This window comes from Nipponia nippon, unplaced genomic scaffold (genome assembly GCF_047370975.1).
Source record: "Nipponia nippon isolate SJK-2023a ecotype South Korea unplaced genomic scaffold, ASM4737097v1 scaffold_1, whole genome shotgun sequence".
NCBI lineage: Eukaryota > Metazoa > Chordata > Aves > Pelecaniformes > Threskiornithidae > Nipponia > Nipponia nippon.
The window spans coordinates 36567291-36582933 of record NW_028262290.1 but is presented as its reverse complement, the minus strand read 5'-3'; the positions used below and the strand labels follow the sequence as shown (position 1 = coordinate 36582933).

Genomic DNA, 15643 nt, shown 5'->3' with positions numbered 1-15643 from the left:
GGAAAAGGACTACTGGAGATACGAAATCAAATGAGATTGATGTAAAACAGTTCAACTGATTGTAAACTAAGGAAGAAGAGAATCCAGACTCCTTTTATTTGCTGTCAGAATTTTGCTGTCTTCAGATGTGAGAAAACATTTTCAGCAGTACTTATACAACTGAAATGAGTATGTCTTAAGTGCTGAAGATGTTTCTTAAAAGTAAGGTAGGATCCTAAAATCAATCAGACACTATTTTACTAAATGTATTTCTTAAGTACAATCAAATGGCTTTATTGCTTCTTGAGTGTGTGGCATATAAAGCCCCAGTGGTCTTTACACTTGCCTAAAACAAGCTTTTTTAATTAAGCACATGCATATTGGACCTTACTGTGCTTGCACACATCTGTGTACATTATGAACACATCTGTAACATATACGACTATTACTCTTTCAAAGTAACTTAACATAGACTGCAAATAACAGGAGAGCTTACACTTTCATGACAATGTAACACAACCATAAAACCACCATTTCATATCACTTTTAAGCTATAAATAAAAAACGGAATGATTTTTTTCCCAAGTGCTTGAAACACAAATCCCCAGTAGAAATATCCACTTAAGATTTACACGAATACAACTTCTGTTTCATCTTCATGCTAAAATCACAATTTTTCATCTCCTCTGGACATCCACAAATCCCTATCCAATCACTGTGAGATAATATGGTAAAAATCTTCAGCAGAAAATTAAGCTTTTGTGAAGAAACTTGTCTTCATTTTCCCAAGTACTAAAAACATTTTAAAACCCAGATTAAAGCTACATGAAATGGTTACATCTTCCAAATATATTTAATACTTCTAATTAATTCAGTTACATGCATATATTTATAACTTGCTTTCGAATTGTAATAAACTGAATCTCTAACATACCACAACTGAAGAATCTTTGAAGCATATACTGTGAGAAATGATACAAAGATAACAGATATAGTATTGCAAATATGTATTTGCATATAAAATAGATCAGGATAACATTATACTAAATTATATAGTATTATTACAGCAAAAAATCTATTACTTTTTTCAGCTACTAGCCCAGCAAGCTTGACATGGGAAATGAATATCAATCTGTATTTCTTCCTTCCTCATTTTCATTCCTAGAACCTACAATAAAGTCTCCTTGTCAAATCTCAGTAGCAGCTATAAAACTTGTTGCTTTCAGTGGCTTTACAAGGTATTTATAACTGACTGTGCTTTTATAAGTAGTTAGACCTTAATGTGCAATTCTACTTATAGACGTGAATTGTGTATTTGTATTTGTGAAGAATTTTTAGTATTTATTTCAAAAATCCAACCTCTTTACTAAAACTTCTAAATAATAAAACCGTAAAATAAGTTTTCACTAATTTAGTCTAATCTGTCTTTGGAGAAATGCAGAGCAGACCCACTGCATAAAAACTGAGCCATCTTAATTTGTCCTTGTTAGCGTAGAATCACTCAGGAATTTCAGGACGTTGACTTAGTTTTCTCTTACAGGTATTTAGTGTAACACTAAAAATCAATAAAACATCTTAACTGTAAGAAAATACGATTTTTAACCTGAGTCTTATGGCACATTATGCAAGTACAGTATTATTTTCATTACTTTGTTTTAGAAATAGATATTGTTAAGATAATGCAGGTGTTTCACCATTGTAAAGGTCTTCTAACATGTCTTGGAAGTGGAAACGCAATCAGAAAGATTTGGAACAACCTAAAAGTTAATGAATTTAAATGATGAATATATATAAGCACAGAATTCCCAATGTGAGGTGATAAACTATCTAAAAAACACGAGACAGCAATAGTAATAGCCTCATTAGGTCTTCAATCTGTTTGCCTTGCTTAGGTCAGTTTTTTTGTGGCACTCAAAAGTAGTACGGGTGTACTGTACTGCTTGTGCATTTGAATGTTTACTATATGTGAGTGTTATTTGTTAACGAAATGTCTGTTCCAAAACAACACTGCATTTCAGAATATGCTGTCATCTGAATTTTTTCTTAAAAGGAAAAGCCTTTTAAATTTGCTGTAACAACAGAGATGTAGCTTCTATCTAGAAAACGGTATCAAACTTTTAAATTAGTTTAAAGGAATAATTTCAAATATTCTAATTTTTGTTTCTACATCCTGAGATTATAATAATGACCACCTTGAAGGTCTCAGTGTTTTGCAATGCCCCTTAGAGAGGCTTAAAGTCTAGTCTGTAGCAGCTATGAGTTTTATGCAAAGACACAAACAGTTATCAGACAGTCTAATTGTTCTCAGCTGAAGAACCTCGTGTAACAGATCAACATCATGAAGAGTAATTTAGTATCTTTATTGCTCAAGGGTTGCAAACTACTTCTACTTGTGGAGATAAAAAGTATTCATAGCATTTTAGTCTGTCTTTAGAATTGTATTTTCAGTTGTTTTTACAGTAAAACTTTATGAGCTTAGAAAATGAAGTACACATTCAGCTCTGGTACAATTCTGGCCTGCGATGACTTAAATAATTTACGTATAACCTGATCTGATGAGTGTGAACACTTTATAAAAATATGAAAACTGTTTTTATGATGCTGGTCCTGAACAACAAAATCCTAGATCTGCCAAAGTTGCCATTAGTTAGAGCCAGATTTTCAGACGAGACGTTCTAGAACTGCTGAGAGAATTACCAAGTAGATGAACAGATTTTTCTTTGTGCACCCACTTCCCAGGAAAATACAATTTTTTTGTCCTTATCCCTTCTCAGGAAGGATAAGGAGAACGCGCCTCTTGGTGACAGCAAAACAAAAATCCAAAACTGAAAGTGAGAAAAGGAAGAAGAAAAGAAAATAAGGAAAAAAATTAAATCTTAAAAGCCTGCAAGGTGCAACATGTTGATGGACACTGTGCCAGATTAAGAGGTATACTTGTAATATGGGGCTCGGCAACTTCACTAGAATATCCATTTTAAAAATTATGGCAACCTAGTAGCAATAAGAAGAGAACAAGCTGAGAAATAGGAACATTCAGGAAGATTAATCAATTAGAGCCACTTTGGAGGCAGCTGACACATAATCTGACACTTCCCACTTTCCATTTAGCTTGGAATAGGCTGATGTCTGAAACTACAGCTCTACTTACCTACTTGTTTTAGAAAGAAATCTGTACCTAAATTATGCAACACAGAATCCTCACTTTTATAACTTCACACATACAGTATGGAAAAGGAAGCATTATTTTCCCACAGAAATCACAGAATACTGAAAAAGTGAAAGATGTTAATTAAAGTGTTTGAAAACCAAAGGAATCGCTCTAAACACAGTTTTATAAAGAGACTGCAATCTTCTAAATTAGAAGAAAAACGATATGCACCTATTTTAAGAATGTGAATCTGCCCCAAACACCTGCAGTGCTATTCACGCCCGCCCAGACAGACCTGTGCCACAAAACCCACTTCCAAAAATTTGACGTTTCTAAAAGATTTTTTTTTCTTTAAAGAGGAAATATATCAAAAGAAAAGAAACACAAAACTAATCTTCTAGACAAAGAACAGGAAGAAAACTGTCACGTTCTCTGGTTTACATTTATAACAGGACCCTATCTAGAGATTAGAATAGTTTCAAATCTATTGTAGTTGAGGATATGATGTCATCATTTAAGGGACGCAGATAATTTAGTCCACAACATCTATTCCTACCAACAAAAGAAAGCAAAAGGGGGATGCAGAATACTTTCATACCCCACTCTTCTGGATTATTCCTATTTTACATGGATTCATCATCCATGTAAGAACATATATATAGTCTTTTTATTTTTTCCCCAAAGCCATCTGCTGGTTTAACTTTTGTAAAAGCACAAATGATTTCAATTCCATTAGATGCACACATCAGACTGGCTGATTTTCTCTTTCTCTTGGCAATTTCTGAATTTTCTGTAAAGCTTATTTTTAAAATACTGAATATGATACTTAACACACTCCGTTCACATGACATTACAGCATTTTTCATTACTGATTAATGAAAAACCTGGGAATTTGCTACAGAAAAGCTGAAGAGACTATTGGGTTTGCCAAAAATAAAGTAATAATCAACACAGAAAATATTCAAAGTCAATTAATTAGTCTTCTTACCTTGTTCTTTTATCTGACGAATTTGCTTCACAGTTTCTTTCAAGATTGCACATTTGTCAGGTTTAAAGTTAAAGTTGTCAATATCATTAAAATTTGCAAAAATCAGCTCTGCAAGTTCTTCTATGTATTTATTCTCTTGCTCACGATTGCGTTTCTCAGTGCTTCTTTTAGGACTGAAAAAGAAGTTTATAAAAATGTTGTATTTAATGTCAGTTTGCTTGCCTTCTGGCCAGCTCAAAGATTATTTCAAATAGTTTGAGAGTAGTTTAACAAAAACAGAGAGAACTGCCCTCTCTCACTTCAAAAAATATAACTTACAAGTTTCTCAAGCAGAAAGGTTTCCTCTGGAACAAGGAAAGAAGCATTAAAAAAGACGTTATTTATTTTTTCCCAGCAGTCATGTTTTTGTTTCAAAAGAGGTTTGGGATTTGAAATTCAACACAGAGGATTAACTGGGGGGGGTGGGATTTGAACATTTACAAGTATCCCTCCACATGGCATTGAGAATCCAAGGAGTATCATATAGTAACAGCGTATGAGAAAATAAAACAGCTTAAAAACTTAAACCGAACAATCCATACTCCCTGCCTCCTTCTGAAATTACAAGACAGTCATAAGAAAAAATGCTGAATGAGTGGTTATGCTTTAAAATTTATTTGTGTTGGTAATGCAAATGCTATAAAACTGAAAAATGTTTTTCAAGTCCCTGATTATGATGTACAAGAGAGGTGGTAAAAAAAATCTTAGACTGTCAGATGAGTGACTGAAGACTCCTTGCAGTGATTAGCCAAAAAACATTTTTTACATAGCTCCTATATTGTCACCAAAATTCTGTATTTTGGCACTACACTGGATTCAAAACAAACTAATAATAAAAGACAATACCCCCTGCCCCCATCCCAAACCCACAACAACACAGAATTACTGAATCAGAGTAGTTTGGTACTGACTTCTCTTTGGGAAAATGGCAAGTGTGTCATTTTCTAACTGAAAAATATGTGCACATGTAAGAGGTTTTTTAAGTCTTTCGACGTCTTCAGGTATAAATAGTCTAACCTGGGTCCAAGCTGATCAGGATCCTTGCGTTTTCTTGACTCTGCCCTGGATGGGTCAGAGGTATTTTCTCCCATCCCACTCATCTTGAACACATATCAGCAACTAAAAGGAAGAAAGTGCAAGAAAGGGTTATGGTGGAAAAGTCATGAGTTCTTTGTTCATATTTCTAATTGTCTTGTTCCATGCTCAACTCAGGTTTTACTTGGCAATTCTTTCATTTGAAATAGGGTTTGTTTGAAAGGTACCAATAAAAATACTGTGTTTATGACCACACAAAATGTTATACAAAACTCCTTCAGAATCAAATTTGTGGTGGGCGAGCAAAGTGTCATTGCTTTGATTGTTACCAGTTATGTATGAACAGATAAGTACGTTTCGTGCCGGGGTTGCTGAATTTTCATGGCAATTTTGTAAGGTTGAATGAGGAAAGATAAAGGGAAAGCCATAGCGCCAGATGACAAGAAAAACACAACAGAACTGAAATACATGAAATGAAACATGTACCCCAGCTACATGAGAAGGTAGCACATGCAGCTTTAGTTAAAAATCAGAAGATAATGCTTGCACAAGTACACGTACAGTATCAGAGAAACAGAACACTAGAGATCACTGAGGAACTGGTAAATATTTTGTACATATAATCTACCTCATAAGGAAAATAACTTGCCAAGCTATCTGTGTTAAAACAACACAAGCTTATTACAGTTTGTGCAATAAACAGCCCATGGAAATCCTGCCCTGCTCCTGGCCGTCTGTTGTCCTATGCACCATAGGAGCACATGAAACTCGCCTGCCCCAGATGACATACCCCTCAATAAGTACGAATATTCTAGAGGCAGAAAACACTATTACAAAGGGCATAGGGGGATGATGTAAATGATCAAAAAGCTCATGCAATGCAGGGCGATGCTAGCTCACCATCTGCCTGGTTGCTGCCAGTTTTGTAAGGATGGTGGCAGAGAGATGTTGCCAGACATTTCAGGGAGCTCCTGTATTGTTTGGGATTAGCAGAAAAATAAACATGAGGGCCCTGAAGGAGGTGAGTGTCTCCAGGAGGTGATTCATACCATGCTAAAATAAGAGCTGGAGCCCATAATTGCATGATCACTTCACACCGGCATAAAATGGAAATCTTGGTCTGGTATTAAAACAAGGGGGTCCACCAGCTCCTCCAAGCCTTTCATTTCTGCCGCAGCAGTTCCCTTCCCTCTGCTGGCCCCATCAGCCATGCACTGAACTCCATGAGGAAACTGCTGTGGGTTAAAACTGTGGTCCCCTTCTCATTTACTTTTTGTTTTTGACACTGCGTAAAATCTAGCAGCCACAGCTTGTGTTGGTAATAGGATGTTCACACTGGAAATCTTAGTTTTCCCAATGAACTGGCTGAATGAAGACAGGGGCAGAAACAGCCTGGAGACTGAGATCTAAGCAGTTCTGCAGGGATGCTGAGAAAGGTTACTTATTGAAACTGGAGCAAGCAAACAAAGGCTTGGAGCTGCCTCAGATTCAGAACCGAACACCATCTAACATTTTTCTGAATACAAAAACCCCAAAACACCAGGAATAAAAACTCCTTTCTTTGTAGTCAAAATATTTTCTTTTTAATCAGGTTGAGGAGAAAGTGGAGCAATTTCCTTTTTTGAGATACTGGTCAAGTTTCATGAAAAACACTAGATCATGCCTGAAATATATAGCTCCCAGCTGGTCTTTGACATGCATGGTATCAGATCCTATTTGAAAAATACCTGGCTTATCTTTTTATCAATTATGTCTATACATGCATATGTATATCTACATGTACATATATACTGCCAACGTTTTGAGAACAACCCACTTCATCAAGAGCAAGAAGGCCCTGGTTATGCAGCAGAGCAGAGCTGAGCTCTCAAACTGAAGATGTACCATCACAAACTCCATCACGCTGTACTTGCTGGGGAACTCCCAGCGACCCCAGTCAGGGCATTCACAGCGCCACACCAAAGCCAACCTTACTGCAGAGAGTGAAATATCTACCGCAGTCTCCAGCGTGGACTGTGACACTGGCTGCTCCTGAACAACTACATGTCTTCACTGATTTCTAGCCCCAGCAGTCATTCACGTCCTAATTTATCTAGATACAAAAGTAGAAATATACATTCGTCTAACTGGTTAGGAGCTAAGCACTTTTTTGAAAATATGCAATTTCACAAATATCCCAAGTAGAGCTCCAAGGAAGGAGCGAGATACTATTAAGAAAACTGTGATGATAATTAAAGAGAAGTTGTGAGGAGACAGCAGTTCCACGTCTCTTGTCAGTGGAGAGCTGGAACTGTCCTTGGGGCTCTGTCCCAATGACTAAATTTTTCACTGACCAGGGTGAGAAAAAAATCATCAGCATGATGAAAGCTGTACATTCCTGAGATCATCTGATCTCCGAGCCAGACTCAGATGGTGACCTAAAGTTCAGAAGAAAAATTAGGCTGGGGAATCCCATCGTTTCTTATGCTTCCCAAGTAATATCTGAGAAATGTAAATCGGTTAACTATTTTTCTTGAGAAAAGCAAGCACAATAATTGACGAAAACCTGTCAAACATTCAACAGTCATCTTCTCCCCCAAAAGTAGTAAGAATTGAAGTCAGAGGTAAGCATTTAGGGGGAACATCCCCCTCCACTCCCCTTTCCTCCCCAAGAAAGCAAATAGAAATAGTTATTGTCAGTTTTCCCACCTACTCGCTCAGGCTTGCTTCAAAGGTAAGTTTATTTTTGCAGGAACCAAAGTTTCACCTGTAGCTCCACCAATGCATAGCTCAATTCTTCTTGCATTCACACTGATGCTATTCCACTAGGAATACCAACTAGGTCTATAGTATCAGCCTTCAGATAACACATTAAACTAACCTCCTACCATAAACATCTAAACTTCATCCTTCTGTATTTAAGGGAACAAAAGTGGTAGCATTATTATGAAACTGGCACCTTCTTCTCTCCTTATTAAACATAGTAAATGGTTTTAAACAATTTTTTTTTTTAAATTTTGTTTGCACTTACAGGCCATTACATCTTTTTCTCAGCAGCATTATCAGTTTGTTCTTAGAATGAGTTACCCATTTCTTTTTACTCATCATCAAGTTTTTCTGGAAATCTACCACCTACTACTATTTTAGCTTCTGCTCTCCCCTATGTCTTCATTAAATATCATGTGCTATACCTCCAAGATCTGTATAGGCTCTGCAGCTCCTGTGTTGTCGGTGCCTGTGCTCCAGAGCAGAATGCAAAATCCAGAGTTAGGTGCCCTGGAAAGTGAAGAGCTAGACAGACGATACTAAGGCAATCTAAAAAATCTCACAGGTCAAAATGAAAGTCACTCAGCAGTATCTAGTACATAGTACTAAAATCAAAAGGATGTGCCCCCAAACCCTATCTCCCTAGGGATTTTAGGGGCTGACTGGGATAGGTGAAGTTCCGCTGTTCTCTTGGGATTCAGAAACTAAAATCCTCTCCCGAGTTAGGAGAAATGAGGAGGAATTACCTTTTAGAAGACGTGGATAGATACGCTGCTGCCCTGCTCTTTCATAATACTACGTACCAACTGAAACAGCCAGAAACTGGGAGATGTAGATTCAGTTCCCTCTTCGCAGAGGGCTTTCAAGCCTGTATTTTTCATCACGCAGGACAGCCTCCTAGGTGGTAGGCTATCTGCTTGCCAAAACTGGACAATTATGAAGCCAAAATGGCAAGGTTAATTAGCTCTTGCAGTGTAGGAGGAATCTTTAGGTGTGTAGCCCGTACCACTAAACTCACGTGTAAGTAGTTCAAACACTGTCCTAAGACACAAGGGATTGAGGTTTGCACCCCCTTAGGCTGAGGAGGGTACCAAACCTGTATCTCCCATTTCTCAGCAATGACTCTAATATGCCAAATAGAGTCAAAGAGGTGAGCACCCTCCCAGTTTCCTCATGTCTTTTTAAAAGAAAGCAGCTATTTCATTTTTTTTCCATGAGCTAATTCACATTTAAGACCTATGCATACTACTAGATTAAGATCTCTGGAGGGTCTTGGCACAAATGTAATGCAACATAAGCAAGGAACTAAACCCACATTTTTCAGAAGAAAGTACTTCTGAGCACATGTAGTACCAAAGAGCAGCCACCTAGGAAACTTTCAAGTGAGAAGGGGAAAACCTCATGAGTTTAGACTGAATTGATAAATGAATTGTAGACATACAAACAAACATCTGTGGGTCAGGAGCAGCTAAACTGCATATAACGCTTTTTAGGTTCTGCCATAACTCCCTCCATATACATTAATTTATCCATCTCAAAATTTCTTTGTTATTCATTATTACTAGTAGTTTTGTAATACACAAAAATTCGTTAACATTAAATAAATTAATATTTTTAACAAGATAATTTAGGGACTTTTAAAGTTGTTCTAAATATTCTTAGGCTCCTGAACCACATTGATAGCTTCTCAGATGAGAAAACAAAACGCCCAAACTTGAAGTCTGAATTTTTCCAGGAAACATGACAATTCAAAACTGAAGCCACTCTGAGTAGAATGACAAGTCAGAGGCTCAAAGTTTTACTCCAATAAACCTCCCCTATAGGGAACTACCGTAGATTAGAAAGCAGCATTCATCCTGTTCCTCTGATCTTTTTATACATCTCTGCAGGAATTTCCAGAAAGAAGAAAGATAAAGAAATTGAACAGTTTGGTTCATTTAGTGCTTTAGAAGAAATGGAAATGTAATATCAGCTCTACCATATGTCTTCTGAAACAAAAAAATCAAGAAAAAGTGGGTAAGGCTTATTTAGCGTAGTATGGAGTAAGAAAAGGATTAACCAAATTGGGAATTATTAAAAACAAAACCAGCAGTAATCACTGCATTGAGGAGAGAGAGAGACGGAGGCATAAGTTAATGAAAAAAATACCATTATGATATGTCAGATGCTGAACTAAACCAATTTTTATTTGAAAGAAAATGTCTTACAAAGCTGAATTTGAATGCGTGTCTTGCAGAATAAACTGTCATGCAAGACCAGGCACTCCCTTTTTTATTGTGTAAGTTGTTTGGGAGCTGTACTGCACTCCAAAATACAAACATAATATCCCACTGTGGGATTAGTATTTTGCCTTCAGTGGTGGCAGCAGATTTTTCTTCTCAATATATATTAAAGTTTTTTCCATTTGTCCTACAAAAAACCTACAACAATAACTAAAAGCTGAACTTCGAATGCCGACTCAGATGCCCCTCAAGCTTCAATTCCACTGGGCATCAATGAGGAGCAACGGAGCAATGGAAAGATAAATACACTCACTGCGGCATTTTCATACAAGGAAGGAAATAATTAGAGAAGCGGAATTATTACTACTAAAAATACCTAAAGAACTAATTTTAGGCTCCAACAGATGACCTGTACCAACAGGACATCTCAGTTAAGTAAATACTTTCTTTGTATTTACATTTAACACCATAAGTGTATTTTCCTGCTCTCTCCATTTCACTACCACCGGCCTAAGCATCCAAAATACTTGTAGCCAAAGCACTGTCTAATTTTTCCAATTGTTAAATGTAAATCACAAACACTGAAAAATTAAATGAATAAAATCTTGGACAGTATATGTTAGTAATTACAGTCATTGAGACCTAACCAGTTTCTACCAGATGCTGGGAGACCGAAACAACAGAGCCTGAAAGAGGCTTCAATTCATTTTTTCTTGTTATCAGTAATAAAACAATAGCTTCTGCACTCGTCGTGACAGCACATCCTCCTTCACATCCTCCACCAGCAACCGCTCTGTTAGAGTACACAGAGAGACTTAACCTAATTATAAAGCAATAGTAAACATATTTTTACAAGACACTCATCTTTCAAAGGGAAAAAAAAAATGTAAACCCAAAAATAAAACACATGGGAGAAAAAAAGAAAACCAGAGGCCTCATGAAGGAGGAGACAGAAAAAAATCTAGCAGAAATCAGTTGCATGAATTTGTAACATCTCCACTCCTCAAATGCCACGAAGGAATATGGCATGCAGAGTAAACCTTCCAGCACTGATCCTCAGCATCAGTGAATCCAGTTAATCATCCAGAGTCAATGTAGAAGAAGATGATGCGCATTTTATCTCTTATCAAGGCAGGCCATCTTCCAAACAAGGCCTGTTAAACTGTCAGATTTATTATAAGCCTAACAAATGCAGTTAAAGAATAAATGAGGATTACACCTTCAAAGCTGCTATTTCAATCTGAAAAGTAGCAAACAAAAGGTAAAGCACCATATAGCGGACAATCAGGTAGCAGTACTACACTACCATCCTTCCAGCACACCAATACATGCATTTAGAGTAGAGACAACTGATAAATATAGAAGTGACTTATTAAAGCCACTGTTTTATTCGTAACAAACTGCAAAATTACTGTTTACTGACCAAAAATATCACAAGTCAGTGAGAAGTTTGGCAAAAATTTTCTCTAACAGCCCAATTTAAAAATATAAACAGCTCATATTCCTGTGGTTAATTATAAACTCAAACATACATCCTTTATAATTCATACTTTTTTCCTGTGAAGTTCTCATGACTAGAAGCTTTAAGTCTCGGTTTCAAAATTACCAATGTACTCTGTGTAGCATTAATTCTGGTAGAAGCCAGAGGAAAGTTGGAAGTCACATGCAACTTCTGATTCTTCACATTTTTTCCTGCTTATGAACTCTTTTTTCGCTGGCTGCATTTCTGAACTGGAAAATATTTAAAATTGATACATACTGCAATCTTCAACCCTTTTGAAGAAGGCAATACTTGCTAGCCACTTTCCCAGGCCTCAAAAGGAAATTGCTGTCAGAGGCAGGATAAGACGGTAGAGCTGCCTGGCTGAAAAGGACCTGGGGGTGTTGGTTGACAGCTGCCTGAACATGAGCCAGAAGTGTGCTCAGGTGGCCAAGAGGGCCAATGGCATCCTGGCTTGTATCAGGAGTAGTGTGGCCAGCAGGACCAGGGAGGTGACTGTGCCCCCATACTCGGCATTGGTGAGTACTGTGTTCAGTTTTGGGCCCCTCACTACAAGAAGGACATCGAGGTGCTGGAGTGTGTCCAAAGAAGGGCAACAAAGCTGGTGAAGGGTCTGGAGCACAAGTCTTATGAGGAGCGGCTGAGGGAGCTGGGGTTGTTTAGTCTGGAGAAGAGGAAGCTGAGGGGAGACCTTATTGCTCTCTACAACTACCTGAAAGGAGGTTGTAGTGAGGTGGGGGTCGGTCTCTTCTCCCAAGTAACAAGTGATAGGACGAGAGGAAACAGCCTCAAGCTGCGCCAAGGGAGGTTTAGGTTAGATATTAGGAAAATCTTCTTCACCGAAAGGGTGGTCAAGCACTGGAACAGGCTGCCCAGGGAAGTGGTTGAGTCTCTATCCATGGAGGTATTTAAAGAACGGATAGATGTGGTGCTCGAGGACATGGTATAGTGATGGACTTGGCAGTGTTAGCTTAACGGTTGGACTCTATGATCTTAAGGGTCTTTTCCAACCTTGACAATTCTATGATTCTATGATCAGAGACTGGAGCCACTGGAGCCTACGGCCACCCTTTCATTGGTGAAACACAGCGGTTCAGGAGGAAGGGTTGCTTGGACTCCCAGCACTTTTCATTGTAGCACCCGTCAGAATCCCAATCAGCTAATTGAGCCCGCCTGCCCCATGCACGCACTGCGCTCGGAAAAGCTCAGCCTTCTCATGTGCAAGTTTTCTCTTGCACAGGTATTTTGACAAATCCAGAGAGACATGGATAAGGGTTTGGAAATGAGTAAAAAAACAGAGGTGAAAATCAAGGGAAATCAAAGGAGCAGGAAAAAAAAAGAAGACTGTATTGTCTGGCAAAATTAAATTAAAGCAAGAGATCGACCGCTAAAAAGTTCAACAGAAAAGAAAGTTAAAGTTATATTAAATCATCCTCCTGCATCCCTGGTTAAGGCACATATTCTACAACCAACTACTATACCAATCCTTCATCACCCAACACCCGGAATTCAGATACACCCCAAATGAAACAATGCCAGCCTGCCAAAACAAGCAAGATGTCCAATACCTTGGTTGGTGATGGTAACTTCATATTAAAAATACAAATTAAGTTATTCAAGGGTATGCTTTTTTCCTGAAGCAGCATGACCACTTTCGCTATAGATGAAACTACCTCAAATCTTTGCCACCCTGCAACAGCCACGCAGTACAAAGCAAAAATAGAAACCAGAGTTTCTATGAGGAAGGTGGTAGCAGCACACTGAAAAACTCTAGCCACCTTTAAAGGATTTGTACTAAAATCTGACGTCCACCCATAACCTCTTCTATCTGAAAATAACAGTTGTTATTTAGAAGATACGATTTCATGTGAAAGAGAGCCTATTACAGGTAACATTAAAACAAGATTTACGGTAATATTTACTAACTTCTACTTTATTCCTGAACTCCACAAACTAGAACTAAGAAAAGGAACATAATTTACTAGCAAATGCCATTGAGCCCGTGTATAAAAGAACAGAAAACTGTCTCCAACACCTACTACTCACATTTTTGCTCAGTCTACAAAAAGCTGTACCAGACTATAAACAAATGTTTAAGCCAAAGGCTCCTTCCTCAACAATATCTTTTCCCTTACTCCTGTGTAATGGCTTTAGAGTGGTGTATTAGACAGTAAGAAGAAGACGTATTCCATTTGCAGCCTGAAAGCCAATAATGCTCATGAATTTTTTAGCTGAAAGACACTTCAAGATGCCACTGGGAAGACCGTCTAATAAACACATTAGGCTGCAAATGGGTGGCAGCAGCTCTTTAACACATGCTGTAACAATCAAATAAATGGCTAACATTAATGTTCAGTGTTATAGACTGGTATTTAATAGGACTTTCTTTAAAATCCACCTAAATCTTGAAGGAGAAAGAGGTTTTTCTCAGCTACTCAAAACCACAGTTTTGAGAAACCCCTGGTTTGCTTGAGACCTTGCAAAAACCCCTCCAGGCCGACCCCAGCACTGTAAGATGGCTCCTACCTTCCGTATTCCCATAGGCTAAGGCTCTTAACAGAGCCACTCACTCAGCTGCTTACGGATTAGCCTACGTCAGCCACCTCTAATATGCCCAGGAATAGCAAGACTAGGCTTTAATAAGACACCAGAGCAAAAATATCAGAGGAAGAAAGTACTATTTTTTATATAACGTACAAGAGGTTTGCTCCATTTCCACTTTTAAAGAGGAAAAGGTCTGTTTTCACCAAAACATTGTCAAAGAGGAGGCAGGTGGTACTACTCCAAAAAATTGTTCAAGACTGTATCGTAATTTCAGGTTTGGGATTCTACCTCTCTTGTTATCAAAGATTGTTTCTTAATACTCATCAACAAAAGAAATGCAGCTTGATACCACTAAAGCTCCCCTTAAAACACCAGATTAAAAACCAAAATGCAGTGCCAGAACATTATTTGTATATACGCCAGTCACTCTTGCATACTTTTGTTTGTGGTGGGTAGCTAAGTTAAAAAACAAAACAAAACAAAACAAAACAAAACCAACCAAACAAAACCCAAAAGTAGTTCTAAAACCATTTAACCTCTTATGTTGCATTTGATAAGTATCAAACTGTGGCTGCAAAAAATATTAAGCCTGCAAGCATTTTCACTGGAAAAGGAAGAGTCCAAGTTCCCACATAAGATGTTTATTTAACCTAGAATTTTTCTTATAGTTCACAATTATTAACAACTTATGAGACTAATTTAGAAGCACAGTATTTCAAATCTACTGTGATTTAAAGTAAAACTTTGTGAATAGCATAGCTGAGAAATGATGCAAATCTAACATAGAAAAGGATAATATAATAGGAAACTTCGTATTTAAATAGCTTTCATTTCCAGTTGCTGGTACTTCTGAAACAGTGAGTTAAGCATATTTTAACTCCTACTGAATCCTCTTCTGCCAATCTCAGTTTCAAAACTGTTAGTTGTCCCCTTAAATTCCCACACCAACCTTACCCCCTAAAACCACCAAAGAACAAGGGGAAAACCAGACCAGGGAGAGGGGAAGAGTGAAACAGCTGCTCTCACAAGTGTAAGGCACCGTGGAAAAACTCAAATCCAGGAACATTTTCTAATCTCATAAATATAACTGATACAAATGTATACATTACTTACAATACCAGTAAGCTTATACAGTTTAGTGTGATTTTCAAGATGCCTGTCTTAGCAGTGAGAAAAATATGACCGATGACAATCAACAAAGGCATTTATGCATCTCTGTGGCATAGGCATGCCTATATTAGGATTTAACTCCAGCTAACTGCCTGTCAAATACCAGTCTGTTTACTTTAGATAAAACATATTCCATCAATAAAAAGCTCAGGAAACTGGGTTCCATCAGGCTAAAAAGTAAAAAGCAGAGGGCAAGCCAGAGAGCACAGCATTGTGTTTCTGCATCAGTTGTATACAGTACGTAATACATAGAGTTATCGAACCTATACGCA

General features: G+C 37.7%; 1 protein-coding gene across 6 annotated transcripts in view; it reads right to left on the bottom strand.

The window, feature by feature from the left end:
* NCOA2 (nuclear receptor coactivator 2) overlaps positions 1-15643 on the bottom strand; it is a 198014-nt gene that overhangs the window by 73697 nt on the left and 108674 nt on the right. For all 6 annotated transcript variants that reach the window (XM_087751698.1, XM_087751711.1, XM_087751680.1 and 3 more), the window contains 2 exons: positions 5172-5273; positions 4116-4288 (listed from right to left, as the gene is read on the bottom strand). In XM_087751698.1, the coding sequence (XP_087607824.1) occupies positions 4116-4288; positions 5172-5254 (256 nt within the window). In that variant the 5' untranslated portion in view covers positions 5255-5273. The remainder of the gene's footprint in view (positions 1-4115; positions 4289-5171; positions 5274-15643) is intronic.